This window comes from Lissotriton vulgaris, chromosome 7, assembly GCF_964263255.1.
Source record: "Lissotriton vulgaris chromosome 7, aLisVul1.2, whole genome shotgun sequence".
Lineage (NCBI taxonomy): Eukaryota > Metazoa > Chordata > Amphibia > Caudata > Salamandridae > Lissotriton > Lissotriton vulgaris.
In genome coordinates this window covers 444,469,124-444,485,096 of record NC_141695.1, presented here as the reverse complement: position 1 = coordinate 444,485,096, position 15,973 = coordinate 444,469,124, and the positions used below count along the sequence as shown (strand labels likewise).

Below are 15,973 nucleotides of genomic sequence, written 5' to 3'. Positions count from 1 at the left end.
TCAATAAATAATACCTTTTATTGGAAACGCCCGTCTCTCTCTTCTCTGCACTCTGGTGAAACTAAGAACGCACGTCTGACTGAGTGAAATAATTGTCTATTGTTTTCACACGACTCTAGAGATGTACTCTTATTCTGGGGAGCAAAGTTGTCATGTTTATGCGGTTGTCGGAAGCTGAATCCCTTCTTGTCTGAGCCAGGGAAGCTGATCATTTTCTATTCAGTCAAGAAAGTTTCCAGTGACCTCTGTGCTAGCTGGCGCAAACCTAAATTAAACCTAACATAGCCAGTAGAGACCTAGAAGACCTCAGTCCTACGTCTACACTGCTGTTTATGTTATTCCAATGCGCTGGGCCTATAGGGAAAATAGGAACTACACTACATGGCGCCCAACGTTTGGTAAGGCGATAAAACTAACGCAAGACGTTAGAGTAACTCAGTCGTGCTTTTTCACGCAGACCCTTTTTCCCGTAAATACTCCAATAGACGTCTGGAGTGGGTAAAAGGTTCAAATCCCCCGGAACTTAGTAGGAAGAGATTCCTATGTAAAGTTTTTGGTTTAGTCAACGTTGAAGGATCCAGTGTTCCAAAATATTGTGCACCTAATCTTTTGTTTCCTTGAAACCTGATCTGCAACAAAAAACCTTTTTGAAAGTAAAATGCCAGATAGTGAAGACGAAAGGGAAGCAGCTAGAATAGCAGCCCAACTAATAGAGGATGACACGAGTCTCCTACAAAACGACCTGAATGCTACCCTCATTCCGGTCAACATAAGAAAAACTATAACTTTAAAACTTATAGAAAATGGACTGACAGCACGAGGTGGTACAGTCATCTTCGTGATAGAGGCACACGAATATCGGCAGACAGAGGTATTCTATTCATGGATAAACTTTCCAGCGTCAAACGCTACAACACACGAATTCCACTATTACAAAATAGAGGAACCTCCGGAAGAATACGCTCCTTTTGAGGAGATTGAAATTCCATTAAAATACCAAGAGCACCTGCTCTGGTTTAAAGGCTCCCTAAAACATAATGGTCACATCACCAGGCTCGGTCCACTAGGTAGACCAGGAGCAACGTGGCCGGTTCTAGCCAGCTACACACCACATCCTGACATTGAAAAAATGACAGACAAGGAACTTTTAGCACAGCTAAAATTACTGATTAAAATTCACAGACAGTTAGTCCAATATGTAATGAAGACTGCAACAGTCCAACCAGCAGTTAACATTCAACAGCTGACCCCTCATCAGGGGAACACAAATAAAATTACACCACAGAACATACAATCATGTCTTGGTAAAACACCTGCAAAACGGGAACAAATTCCATTCTGGCTAGCACAAAAAATAACTCAGATAGAGGCAGTATTCCCAAATACTACCCCTAGCGAGAAACACAGAATTCTGACCATCTGCCTTCCAATGGGGGTCGCACCACATGTGGAGGACTGTGACACTTGGGGTACAGTCTTTGCTTCCATTTACACAAAAACACATGGTGTTCCGTCTCTGGCGGTAATACCAGATGCACTAAGACAGATTCAAAATGAATACGGTCCAGAACCTGCTTTAACTCTTGGTATGAAATTGCTAAAAGACATCAAGCAGGTCTCGGCTATATTATTAGCCAATATAAAGGGGGAAGCAGCATCTGTGGCGATCCACCAGAAATTGAAAGAAACAGATATAACAGATCAACCAATTGAACTTGCCAGAATCATAGAAAAACCCTATGAAGAACTAGGTAGAGATAGTTTGGGTGGTAAGCCGGTAAAACCCCAACTACTTGAAAATCCAGAGAAAATATTTATTAAAAATAATATAAACACTCCAAAAAAGAGCTGGGATGGAAATAAACAATCCAGTCCCAAAGAAAAAAGATTCCAGTCCAGTGGAAGGTCTCCTCGGCGGAGGGAAAGAACTCCGAACCGAGAAAACCAGTCCCCCCAAAGGGAGCCCTCTGAGAAAAGATACAACCTTAAAAATAGGGATAATTTGAAAAAACCTGATAGATATCAAAGTAATGACACACGTCCCTCTCGATCTTTTTCGTAGAAATCGGAAAGAAGAGGACGGTCAGAACAAAGGGAAGAGCACGCCAAGTCCAAAGACAAGGAACCTGCTCAAAGTAAAAAATGACAATTTCCAAGTAAGAAGGTAGCCAGTATTAGAGTAATCGAAAATGCCGAGAATACTGAGGACACAGCTGAAAAACGGAGAGTGGGCCCAGACAATGCTAGACAGCGCAGCAGAAATCAGCATAGCTCGCAAGATCCTGATGACTCATCTGGAGACAGTGGACACGAATGAATACATTCAAGTGGAAACTGCAGATACCAGAGTTAACGAACCTCATAAGATATACGAAATAACACTGCGTATAGAGGGAGATAAGCCTAGGAAAATAAGGGGTCTGTTTTGGGATAACCTCTCAAAAGGCTATGACATCTTATTAGCTGAAAAAGACTGGCCACCAGAGTTTGTCAGGGAGTACCCACATGGCGAAGAAATGATTATGCCTGCCTTCTCAAATAATATTCCAATTCATAGAAAATATATATATATGCTAGAAAATGGGCAGTAGCTCAAGCACCTGCATTATATAAGAATCATGTAGGATAGGATGAGGACTCTCCTCCTCACAAAATCCAGCTAAAAAGCCAACCTACTGCACAAAGACAGTACCCAATTAAGCAAGAAGCTAAAAAACAGGTCAGGGAGATTTTAGATCAACTTGAATACCAAGGGGTGATTGAAACATGCACCTCTTAAATGAACAATCCTTTGTTTCCTGTCTCCAAACCAGACAATTCATATCATCTAGTCTTGGACTACAGACACCTTAACTCGTGTTGCAAATCATTTGCGGTACAAAATTCACACAGTGTGGCACTAATGAATAACATAGTTCGTAAAAAATACAAAACAACATTAGACATTTCTAATGGATTCTTTTGTCAAAACATTGCACCCGAAAGCAGGTATTTAACCACTTTCTCAATAATGGGGTCTCAGAAAATTTCTGTCGACTCCCACAGGGATTGATGAATAGCCCAGGATTATTCTCAGGCAGAGTAACAGAGTTACTACAAATGTATGATGATGAGGCATTATCTTATGTCGATGACATCTATCTTACAGACGACGACTTGGATACTCACTTAAAAAGAGTGAACACCATAATACTTGGGTTTGCAGCAGAGGGTTACAAATTCAACTTTAAAAAGTCACGAATTGCCCATCTGACGGTCCTGTTATTAGGATACGAATTATCAATTGAAGGCAAAAGCCTAGCAGACAAATTTTTAGAGAAGTGCGCTGTACTCCAAGCACCAAAAACGTTGAAGAACTTACAATCAGTAATAGGCTTCCTGAATTTCGGAAGAACTTACATTTTAAATTATGCAGAGAGGGTTAAACCTCTCTACGAATTAATAAAACCTGATTTCAAACCAATACATTGGACTCAGACACACACAGACATTTTAATATCACTGCAAACAGACATGTTAGCAAAAACAAAATTTGAAACACGTGACAATACACGCAACCTTGTAATCCGAGTCATCCCAGGAAGATGCGGATTCACGTACCTGACCTCTAATGAGGGAGAAACGGTACCAATAGCTTACAAATCACATTTGTACACACAAACAGAAAAAACATTCAGTCTTAACGAAAATACTGTGAAGGCAGTACAGACTACAATAGCAAAAGAAAGAGCCCTAGCCCAAGGCAAAAGGATAACTGTTTTTACAGCAGAATCAGCCTTTGAGGCGTTATTCAGCCCAGTTAATCTAAAAACGGTGGCACTAGATCCTAAATGGATACATTGGGAAAATTCTCTTGCAGCAGATGACGTGACATACTATTTTGTCCCAGAAATGAAAAAACTGAATGATTTGAAATATGAAGAAGAATATCCTCTGCCAATCGAAATTCTGCCTCTCCAACAGTACTCTTGTATAATCTATACGGACAGATTTGTACAACATTACAATGTAGATGATAAATCCTACAATGCAGCCTACGCGATTGTTAAGGGTCGCTGGCTCTGCGGTAAATTCAGACCGAAAATAACAAAAACTGAATCACTGAGAAACTGTTCGGCTCAGCGAGCTGAAATCCGATCTTTAAAGATGGCGCTTGAGAATGCCGATCGTGAATTCCCAACACTAATAGTGTGCGATTCACATTCCTGCGTCAAATCTTACAATAATGATTTGCCGAGATGGGTTGAAAACGATTACAAAGATGACACAGGTGCCACAATCAAGCATAAAATGCTTTGGGAACAATAGAAGACTCATGTGATACACACATCGAGTCATCAACGTGATGGCGTTCACGTTGCAGGGAATTAATTGGCTAAAACAGCCACAGCGGAAGCAACTCAACCGGCTTCCGTAGCCACAAAAAAGCGTTCAGAAAAATACATAGACGGGGAAACCATGCTGGCGGTAAAAACGTCTTCAAAAGGCAACTGTGCAGTACTACCCGTGAATTATCCACTCAATTATACAAACATAATTGATGCAAACTCCGTTCCATTTGCTCGAATCCCTGGAGTGGGGGATAGGGTAATTCCAAACACGAATCTGAGAATCTTTTTAATAGCAGACGCACACATGGGATTGGGTCCAAGGTACAAACAGATAAAAGAATCTTTAATAGAATTACAATCAGAATACTGGTGGCCGGGGATGAGCATGCAACATTACAAATTTGCAAAGAGCTGTCCAGACTGCAACAGAGATCGTAGCAGTGAGCCAACCGGTGTAGTGCCATGGCCATTCGAGTAGATAGCATAAGGCTATCTATATGTAAAATCCAGCGTCCAATTAATTTCTTTTAGGACAAAACACATTTAAAAATGTAGAACACCAGCGCTCGGCTGACGCCAGAACTGTTATAAAAGTTTTGCGAGTCTTTATCGGCACAAACGCAATTGCCATGCTACATTCTGACACGGGTCCTGCTTTTAGCTCTCGAGCTTATAAGGAGGCCATGACCAGTATGGGTATTGAATTGCGATACTCTTGTCCCTTCCATCCTGAGGGAAACGGGATTGTGGAAAGAAAAAAAGAAGACATAAAGCAATCTATAATGGCAAAGGTATTAGGTTTGGGTGATGGGTGGGTACAACATTTAATAAGTGTCCAACGAAGTCTTAATAACCTGCCAAGAAATTCTCTAAAAGGTTTCAGCCCGTACGAACTATTGTTCGGAACTAGAATGTATGTTCAGGACTTAGATAGTCATGCTTCAGTGGTAGAAAATAAGAAAAAATGCTTTGATATCAAAGACCGTTTGGCTGTTTTACAGGACTTAAATGAAACAAGAAAAGCCCTGAGCAACGTAAAATTAAAACTAGAGCCAACAACCACTGAAGCAGCACCACCTGTCCCAGCAAGACCTGTCTGGATTCCAAAGATTGGGGATCTGGTCAGAGAAAAGATCGCGGTGAAGAAGGAATTTGGGCCTTCTTACAGAAAAGCAGTACCTGTCTTAGCCATCAACGGAACAAGATCAGTTGTACTACCGCCCCTTGCTGGAAAAAAGGAGAACCGAGTTGTATCCATCGACCTGGTAAAACCACAATCATGTGGCCAATAATAAATAGTAGGCCCAGTGGACTCCCAAGAAATAACAGAATACCCAAATTTGCTACAATCCAAGAGGTTCAAACTGAAAGACTAATCACGTTTGATAAACCAACAGTGAATAAAAAAGGACTATGCAACAATGCCATGGAACTTGTGCCTCTTAAAACTCAAATTGAAACAGTTCGTCAAGAAACACCGGTCTACAACGATGTAGCATCAGAATGTGCTGATGAAAGACAAATTGGAAAAACAATCCCAACAATTGACAGAACTGCATCTGGCTACTTCATCAATTTCGATAACTTTTCTGTAGATCCAAGTGAACCAGAAGAAAAGCCAACAACAAAAACTTTTAAAGACAAAGCAACAAAACTCTTGCTTCAACTCAAAGAAACCTATCTGATTTCTCCATGGATTGAATTTTGGATTGTGTTAGGTGTACTTTTCCTACTGCTTTGGCTCATCCTGGTACTTTGTTTGGGAAAATTCATTGAAGGAAAATACAGTACAATGGACACAGCAAGTCAGAACATCAACTTAGTTCTGAAACCACACAAGTCATCTCACATCGAGAAAAGAGAACTATCACCAGTGAATGTCACAGCCATTCCAATACCCGGCGGGGTAGTTTGGGACAAAACGGATTACGAAATATATGGCCCGGTCGAGCTATTGAAATATCCACATCAATTCAAGGTTTCATTAGGTGACTTTGTAAAACCAAGTACATTTTCAGATGATTGGGACTTTGAGAGCATTAATAATATGATGTCAGATATAGTATTATCAGCAAAATTTACAGAACATGATTATTTACAGGGGTCATCGAACTATGACCAGATGTATTGCTACAACCATTATGCACACCACTATTTGCATAAATCTGCACAACCTAGAAATGTTTTTAAATATAATCAATGGGAACATTGTGCAACACCACCCAAAAGCAGTTCAAAAACATTTTATGAGAAATTTCCATACTTCTCAGGGTTCAACACAAGTGATGCAGAAACATTTTATTACAAACTGTTAGATAAAACAGGGGCAAAAAACATGCTGACAAATACTAAACTGATTTATTCTGAAATGATTTATGAAAAAATGATTACTTTTGGTTTTGATTTCTGGAAAAATAACATTGAAACGAAAACCATCTGGGGTACAAAAGAGTGGCAGGTACAAGGCCTAGAAGCATTATTTCGAGCCTGCATGATCCCAGAACAAATAATGTTCTTGAGTGATACAATTCAACAAATAACCTGTCTTGGCCTAGCCAAGATTAAAGACCTTAACAAACCGTCTATTCCAAAGCCAATACCTGATAATGCAACCACAGATATTGAGATAGACGTATCCCAAATTTTACATCAAAACAGAACACATCCTGATTGGAAAAAGTGGTTAATATGGCCTACAGACACAAATAACTGTCAAGATAGATTCCTGAACAAAATACAGGGGTTAAAAATGACCAGACCAGACCCTAGATACTCCCAGAGACAACATCCAGGGATAGTAACAACATACAGTGTAGGGAAACTATGCCTTGAATGGCTACAAACATCCACACTGGCACAAATTAGGCAACACTTATCTTTACTTAAAGATGGTGCTGACTTGCGGGATTTCATAATGGGACCACGCAAACAGCGTCAAAAACGTTTCATAGCGGCCAGTATATACGCTGCTTACAACGAGGCATGGAAAGTGACTCAAATTGAGACAGCAGAGAAAATACGAGAAATTGATTGTATTAATTTGGAAAAATCACTTTCTGTTGTGGACAATGGGTTAATGACTCTGTCCGCCAGAATATATTCACTGGACAGTATTGCATCATCTGCTATCGATATAATAGACCAGGACCTGCTAATGTTACAACATGGCCAGTCCCAATTACGTTCTATTGTACAGCTAGGCTGGACGTTGCAAAACCTGCGTTCAGCCTATGTGCCATGGCGTTTAATCAACACAACGTCATTGTTTTCTATCTTTAACCTTACTGATAAACAAATCAGTTTGGCACAGAAAGGAGCAGACTATACAATTCTGAGCATTGAAAAACTTGAGAGATTAACATTGACAATGTCAGAAAGACCTGTCATTGAATGGATAATACACGGAATAATCACAATTCCGATAACAACTTTCCAATTTAAAAATTGCCAAGAGTATATACCAGCAGGCCAGTATGAAAGGTTGGGTAAAGGATACATTAAGTCATCATGGAGATTACCTTATACACACACATGTTATAGTGACAATAACAAAAATGTATTTCTTAGTGGTAATGAGTGTAAACAATCACTAAGCAGTATACTTTTGTGCCAAGGTATTAACTTGCATGGGGCCTGTGAGGGGACTTCAAATAACCTTTCATGCCACCAGCACGGCACACCTGCAAGACAGATAGAGCCATTCTTTAGACAACTTTCTAACGGGAGTTACGTTCTAATAACGGACCACAGCTGTTGTGGCATGGTGCCAGGGAAAGCATATCTCGTAAGCGTTACTTCCATGGTCACTTGCTGTATGCAAGCATTGTATCCAAATGGCCCTGGAGACTCAGAGGCTCCGATTTGGCCTCCATTGAATATCTCTTCTATACGAATTGATACTTTAAGCAGAATGAAGTCTGTACTTTTACAGACAACAGTGCCCATCACGTCATCAAAAGAGACGTATGATCTCCAAGTTGCAAGGACAACTGCAGAGATACATACACTTTTATCAACAATTTGCCCCGTGCATTTCGTATAAATGTTAAGCCAAATCCTAAATATGTCGGATGCCAGTGGTATCTCGTATGTATTTAAGACAATTTTTTCAGGACTGTTAACACCCTTCGAAGCAGTCCTGGGCATCTTTCCCAATTTTGTCCATTCGGTCTTTGGCGGCCTACTACTACTTTTGTGACTCGTAGCAGGGATTTTATTTTTGACCCTACTGCTCCGATATGGCAAGCCAAAACGTAGACATGACTCCAGCAGCAATGGAAGAAATGATCCTAGCTATACGCTATCGGGACCGCATAACTAAAGTCCTTGGATTAGCCCGGCTAAGAGATCTGAACATTACCTAGTTTCTTTCATTCAGACCTATTTGGCAGACCTGCATCTTACCTGTGCTTCGATGTATGCTATGCGTAGAAGAATGCGTGTTGGACACCTGTCTTGCACTACAATCAGCAGTACCAATGGATATCGATACTTTGCTAAGTCCTGTAACGGCTCATGCATTGTGTTGTCCCCAGCGGTTACCAATCCTGATGACGGCATTCGTTGAGACTCCTGCACTATGATTAGGTGGTGGCAGTGAAGCAAGAAATGAAAGCAACATCACCCACGTACGACCCTCTGTGGGCATTGCTGATCCTGAAATCGATGATAGCAATCATTCTCACGACTGCCAGGTTACAGCATTATTAAACTTGGTAGAACTGTCACCTGAATATGTAGACCAATTTTTTGCAAGTCTGTCTATCAATCAATCAATCAATCAGTGACACTTGTAGAGCGCGCTACATACCCGTAGGGTCTCAAGGCGCTTGGGGGGGGGGGGGGGGGTGCCGCTACTGCTCGAACAGCCAGGTCTTCAGCTTCTTCCTGAAGGAGAGGTGGTCTTGGGTCAGGCGTAGGTCGGACGGGAGGGAGTTCCAGGTCTTGGCGGCCAGGTAGGAGAAGGACCTTCCTCCTGTAGTCGCTCTTCGGATGCGGGGGACGGCGGCGAGGGCGTGGTTGGCTGATCGGAGGTGGCGTTTGGGAGCGTAGAAGTTGACTCGGCTGTTGAGGTAGCTCGGGCCTTGGTCGTGTAGGGCTTTGTGTGCGTGGGTGAGGAGGCGGAAGGTGATTCTCTTGTTGATGGGGAGCCAGTGAAGGTCTCTCAGATGTCCGGATATGTGGCTGGATCGTGGGATGTCGAGGATGAGTCTGGCTGAGGCGTTTTGGATCCGCTGGAGTCTCTTCTGGAGCTTGGCGGTGGTCCCGGCGTAGAGGGCGTTGCCGTAGTCCAGTCGGCTGGTGACGAGGGCCTGGGTGACGGTCTTCCTGGTCTCTGTGGGGATCCACCAGAAGATCTTTCGTAGCATGCGTAGGATGTTGAAGCACGCCGAGGAGACGCTGTTGACTTGCCTGGTCATGGAGAGGGAGGAGTCCAGGATGAAGCCCAGGTTTCGTGCATGGTCTGTCGGTTTGGGTGCGGTGCCCAGGGCGGGAGGCCACCAGGAGTCGTCCCAGGCGGAGGGTGAGGAGCCCAGGATGAGGACCTCCGTCTTGTCCGAGTTCAGTTTCAGGCGGCTGGTCGTCATCCACTCGGCTACCTCTCTCATCCCTTCGTGCAGGTTGGCTCTGGCGGCGGCGGGGTCGTTGGTCAGGGAGAGGATCAGCTGGGTGTCGTCGGCGTAGGAGATGATGCTGAGGTGGTGTTTGCGTACGATGGCCGCGAGGGGGCTCATGTAGACGTTGAAGAGGGTTGGGCTCAGGGATGATCCTTGGGGGACGCCGCAGATGACTTCGGAGGCCTCTGACTTGTACGGTGGTAGGCGGACTCGCTGAGTTCTTCCGTCGAGGAAGGAGATGATCCATTCCAGCGCCTTGTCCTGGATTCCGATGTTGCTGAGGCGCTGTATTAGGGTGCGGTGGCAGACCGTGTCGAATGCCGCGGAGAGGTCTAGGAGGATGAGGGCCGCTGTTTCTCCCTTGTCCATCAGGGCTCGGATGTCATCGGTGGCGGCGATGAGGGCGGTCTCGGTGCTGTGTTTGGCTCGGAAGCCGGACTGTGAGGGGTCGAGGGATCCGTTCGTCTCGAGGAAGGCGGCCATCTGCTTGTTGACGGTCTTCTCGATGACTTTGGCTGGAAACGGGAGAAGCGAGATGGGGCGGTAATTCTTGAGGTCGGTGGGGTCCGCTGTTGGTCTGTCTGAAATGATGTTCTCCCCTGAACAGAAACAATAACTTTTTGGAAAACAATGCGGCACACAGCGTTCCCATGAACTCTGAATTCGGCCTTCGGCTTTGATAAACAAGAGCTACTGAAAAACGTTTGGAACTAATTGTTCCCCCGCTCATCATGAAATTATTTTTTCCAAAATTCCAAAATATTTACCTTTTTCTGGCACACGTACTTTGCTTAAAGTAGAACTATTCATAAAGAACAGAGCTTCTCTTTTTAGTAGATCTAGAGACAAAGCATTACCTCAGCCTCTAGCACATTTTTACAGCAACTGTATTTATATGTGATGAAATAGTCTCGCCCTTCTTTTCTGTATTGAGAGACATTTCATGTGTAATATTTCGCAACTCGTTCAGTTGATATACATAAGCAATTCTTCTGAATGACCATACTGCTTAAAACGTACAGTACCTATTATCATTTTCATGTATTTCGTATACACCATTTCAAATGCAAAATGTATTTTGGGGTGGGATGGAATACACATGCATCTTTATTGCTTAAGTTTTTAGTAATTGATGGACATAAAACCGTGGAGTGGGTGATGTGTTTTATCTAGGAACCCGATCAATATTGTGACCTTATGCCCCTATACGGCTATAATCAATACATATCCTTATAATGGCATTATAATCAGAGCCATATTTTCAGTAAATCGCCTCTGCAGTCCATGACACAGCAGAAGCTACTCCTTAGATTCCTAGAGAGCACACCGAGTTCTTTCGACACACCAAACCCCCAGCAACCTGGGAAAGTCCCGCTTGCTTTGTTTTGATTTGTAATAGAACTCCTGCGAGCACTGTAAAAACGACCAGTTCTTAGTGACATCTTTATTGACGTCTTATGTCCAACCTTACGTCAAACCCGGCACCTTTCAGGTATAAATATGCCAACGCTGCCTTAAGCAAATACACAGTGGTGAATTCTGGAGCAGAACAGTTGTCCCCTTGCAGAGAGCCCAGCAGATGCGAGAAGCCCACGGACGCTGCCCCTCCTCTTTGACGCGCTGAGAAAGACGCTGTCTTTTCTCCTGCCGAGAAAATCCAGCTCCGGCGTTTCCAGCCTACCCTTGCGGGTGACTGGGATATCGGGTCCTGAGAGAGAGATACTAGACCTCCTACATTCTATTCCAAAGGTACGGTGCTGACTAAACCCTTAGAGAGAATTCTTGGATCAGACTCTTGGCAAAACCAACTTAACTTAAACTGCTACTTACTTACTCCCCTCCCACGTATTAGGCTTAGGTCAGGTACACCGGGGTAGGCGTAGTTAGAAGCACCAGTTGAGGTCGTTAGCCAATGTATATATGAATGTATATATTGTATATATTTTATTCATTTTAAACCATCTTATGGTTAAGAAACCATATCAATGCTTTTACAGTATTATTTCATAATACTCCTTTTACTGTACGTCATTTACTTTATATTAAGTATTGCAATTGTGGCAATCCATTTCTCTTGCATGAGAAGGAAGACTGTTCAATAAATAATACCTTTTATTGAAAACGCCCGTCTCTCTCTTCAATGCACTCTGGTGAAACTAAGAACGCACGTCTGACTGAGTGAAATAATTGTCTATTGTTTTCACACAACTCTAGAGATGCACTCTTATTCTGGGGAGCAAATTTGTCATGTTTATGCGGTTGTCGGAAGCCGAATCCCTTCTTGTCTTAGCCAGGGAAGCTGATCACTTCCTATTCAGCCAAGAAAGTTTCCAGTGACCTCTGAGCTAGCTGGCGCAAACCTAAATTAAGTCTAACATAGTCAGTAGAGACCTAGAAGACCTCAGTCCTACGTCTACACTGCTGTTTATGTTATTCCAATGCTCAGGGCCTATAGGGAAAATAGGAACTACACTACACTTAGCCCACCTGAGAGACCTGCACTGGCTCCCAGTCAACAAGAGGATCACCTTTAAGCTCCTCACCCACGCTCACAAAGCACTCCACAACACCGGACCAGCATACCTCAACAAACGACTCACCTTCTACACCCGTACCGCCAGCTTCGCTTTGCACTCGCCAACGTTCCACGCATCCACAGGATGACCACCGGGGGCAGATCATTCCCCTACCTCGCCGCCAAGACATGGAACTCCCTTCCCACCCATCTTCGACAAATTCAGGACCTGCTAACCTTCAGGAGACGCCTCAAGACCTGGCTGTTCAAACAGTAGCTGCACCCTCAGCGCCTCAGTAGCCTTCCCTCAGCGCCTTGAGACCCTCACGGGTGACTAGTGCGCTTTACAAATGCTTGATTGATTGATTAGGGGTGTGCCCGCTTAGGACACTTGACATCCTGCTTGTAGTACCCAACCCGCTGACAGTCATAACACTTAGGTGGTACTTATCAGGGAATAATTTCATTTGCTGTTCAGGTGGGGAGTACTAACCCTCAGAGCTAGTTTGGGGACCTTTGAAGAACTCCTTGTATTTATGTATGTCTCCCACCTCATTCTTCTGGTGGGGACTCTGCCCACCCCTATGATGATTCCCCCCCAATCACCTTCTTGTGGACAATGGTGCTGAGCCAGTGGTCTACCTCCTTAGCAAGCTCCCTGGGGTCAGTGAGCTTACCCTAAATCAGATGCTAGTGTAGGTCTTCAAAACAGAGACTGAACATGTGTTCTGTAGCAATTCAATTTTACTGGTAAACCTTCACTTGACTGCCCTTTACCAACCATCCAGAGCTGTGCAAAAGCAATCTACACAATCCAGTTAAACTCGAGGAGCGAAGATCCTGGGCCCAGTGCCAGTATGCTGGGGTTCCCAAAATGTCCTCACTTTTCCAGCAATCCCAACCAGTTCACACATCTTGCTGGTCCCGGTGACCCCCTCTGTCATATAGGGTCACCGTAGCCTTAATGCACACGGGCTTCGGCCCGATATGCATAGCGAAGTCCTTGCCAGCGGCTGGTACTGTCAAACAGAGTCGTGGCTCAACATCACACAACGGTTACGGCCCTCACTGCATGGCAATCTTCTCACACCGGCCCCTGCTTTTAACACGTTGCAAAGGAACTCCACTCTAATTGGCTCTCTCAGGACCTAGCTCCATTCAACGCTCTTCACTTCCTCAGAGGGCACACTGGTTTTGGCAAGCAGGCAGGCAATGGAGCGCCAGGGTCCCAGACTGGTGGCCTTAGATACCCTAGGTGAAGTCCCTTTACCCATCAAGGAGACTAGTTGACCTTGGCCTCCAGTTTTGGTAACAGGCAAAAGTCTTGCAGAGTTTCCCCTTCTCACACAGCCCACCTGGCTGCATGGCAGTTCATAACATTGGGGGTATCAAGCTCCCCTTCTTATAGTTTTTAGACACCAAATGTGGTTTAGAGTCCAAGTCTTTGAAGTTTATGTTGTGGGTCTGGTACCTTTTAAAGTGCCCCTGCCTCTGCCCTCTCTTCCTAATGAAAGCAGTCTGTCACACCAGGAGTGGCTCCAAATCTGAAAAGCAGTCTGTCACACCAGGAGTGGCTCCAAATCTGATAGCCCCACAACACAGGCCTGGGTATCAGCCATGAGGATATGTGTATTAAAGCTTAGTCAAGGCCTCAGCCCTGCTCCTTATGATTCTCATATCACTTCTATCTCCTTTTTTTTTCTTCTTTTTTGTCCCCTACGTCGTATATTCTATGTGTGGTCGCCGCTATGCTGTCTATGGTCCAGCGCCTCAGGTGACTGTCATAGTGCTGTTGGCATAGCTGCTGTGCGTGGAGTGTGTCCGCTGTTGGGTCTGCCATGTGTGCTGTGTTCGCCGTATGGAGGGCCAATTCTAGATCCATCAATTCCTTTCTCTGTGTGTGCTTGTGCCCCGCTATGGATGAAATGGCTTGCCTCTTAAGACCGTTTTATACGTCTCCCACAGGACCGAGGGGGATTCCACTGAAGTCGTGTTTTCTGCGAAATAGTACCTGGTCGTTTTCTTCAAGTATTTCCGTATGGACGGAACTTTGAGGTATCCCGGGTAGATCAGGTATATTCTCTTGCGGGTTTTTTCTGGACAGGACAGCGATAGTGTTATCGGGGAGTGGTCGGAAATGCCCCTGGGTCTAATATGTACATCATCAATAGTGAGGCGGCTGTCGCCCGAGGTCAGGAAGTAGTCTATTCGAGATAAACTACCGTGCGTAGCGGAGTAGTAAGTGTATTGCTGTGCGGCGGGGTGCATGTGTCGCCATATGTCCATAAGCCCATGCGCCTCTAGAAAGTCGCTGAGCCACGAGGGCCCTGTTGTCTGTGACCGTACCGGGTATCTATCTTGCGTGTTGTGAGCTACTGCATTGAAATCCTCCCCCACGATGAGGTCGCCCTCTGGCAATTCTAGAAGAAACTTCCTCAGCTCAGGTAATGCAATTGCGCGGAGTGCCGGCGGAATGTATATTGATACTATGTTCAGCTGTATGCCCTCCCATTGCCCGTGGACTGCTGCGAAGCGGCCCTGGTCGTCTGTTTTGGTGGTTTTAAGTATAAACGGGGAAGATTTCCGCAGCAGTATGCCTGTCCCTCGCGACCCCGAAGTGAACTCCGAGTGGACTACCATATGGTAGCCCCGTCTATCCATTGCTGACATGCGGTGCCCATCAGGTGCGTCTCCTGGAGGAGAACCAGTGCTGGACCCAATCTCTTTATACTCTGCATAACCAGTCCCCTTTTAATTTTGTCACCTAGACCCCTCACATTCCACGACATTATCTGCAGTGGTGACACTAGTGTTTCCTGGGTACCCCCATCCAATGTGTTATCCCGTGTGTCTTGTGCCATACCTAAGCTGGTGTTGTGTACAAGACCGTGTTCCGGTCGATAGCGCATATGGTTTATCCCTCAGCCACGTCACCAGTGTGTCGTTGTCGTCGAGTCCTACCCTTACACATTGAGTCAACAATACAATAAACAGTACCCCTACTTGTGAGGTTAAAAAAGCAAAAACTCCCCCCTCTGAAACTCCCCCCTCCCTGCCTCCCTGCTACACGGACATTGAACTGCCCGCCCCCCCAACTTAGCAGAGTGCTTAACCCATCCCACACACAAGATACTTGCTTGTTGGGGTGAAAGACCCCCCGGAGTCGGCGGCCCCTCATACCCTCTTCGGAGTCCCTTAGTCCAGTGTCCAATGGCAGTTCGCCGTGCAGATACCGTTTCCATCTATAGTCAATTAGGTACCGGGTACTTATTGCCTTGTTCCGACTGCCTCTTCTAGATCTTCTCTCGATGGTGAGCGCTCCATCTCCTCATGCCCTGATGTTTGTGATCCTGAGTGTTCTCCAGCACGCTGATCCTGATGTTTTCTATTCGAGCGTCGAGGCTGATTGACCGGTCTCCACCCCTCCAACCAGCCCTGGGCCATGTCAGGTGTATCAAAAAACCATGTTTTGTGTCCGCTACTACTCGCAATCTGGCTGGGAACAACAT

The 15,973-nt window shown here is 44.8% G+C and overlaps 2 protein-coding genes across 2 annotated transcripts in view; both read left to right on the top strand.

The window, feature by feature from the left end:
- Positions 1-15,973, top strand: part of LOC147701819 (uncharacterized) — a 786,161-nt gene that overhangs the window by 17,853 nt on the left and 752,335 nt on the right. The window lies entirely within an intron of this gene.
- LOC147701821 (uncharacterized) lies at positions 5,611-15,837 on the top strand. The gene is made up of 2 exons (XM_086928389.1): positions 5,611-7,784; positions 15,762-15,837. Exons 1-2 carry the CDS (start codon positions 5,611-5,613, stop codon positions 15,835-15,837), a joined length of 2,250 nt encoding a protein of 749 aa, XP_086784515.1.

What these genes read in the sequence shown, in the direction of transcription:
- LOC147701821 (XM_086928389.1), top strand. Translation starts at nt 5,611, where the DNA reads ATGTGGCCAATAATAAATAGTAGGCCCAGTGGACTCCCAAGAAATAAC. An exon ending in CAATTTAAAAATTGCCAAGA is followed by an intron (nt 7,785 to 15,761) that starts GTATATACCAGC and finishes TGCCTCTTCTAG; the next exon opens with ATCTTCTCTCGATGGTGAGC.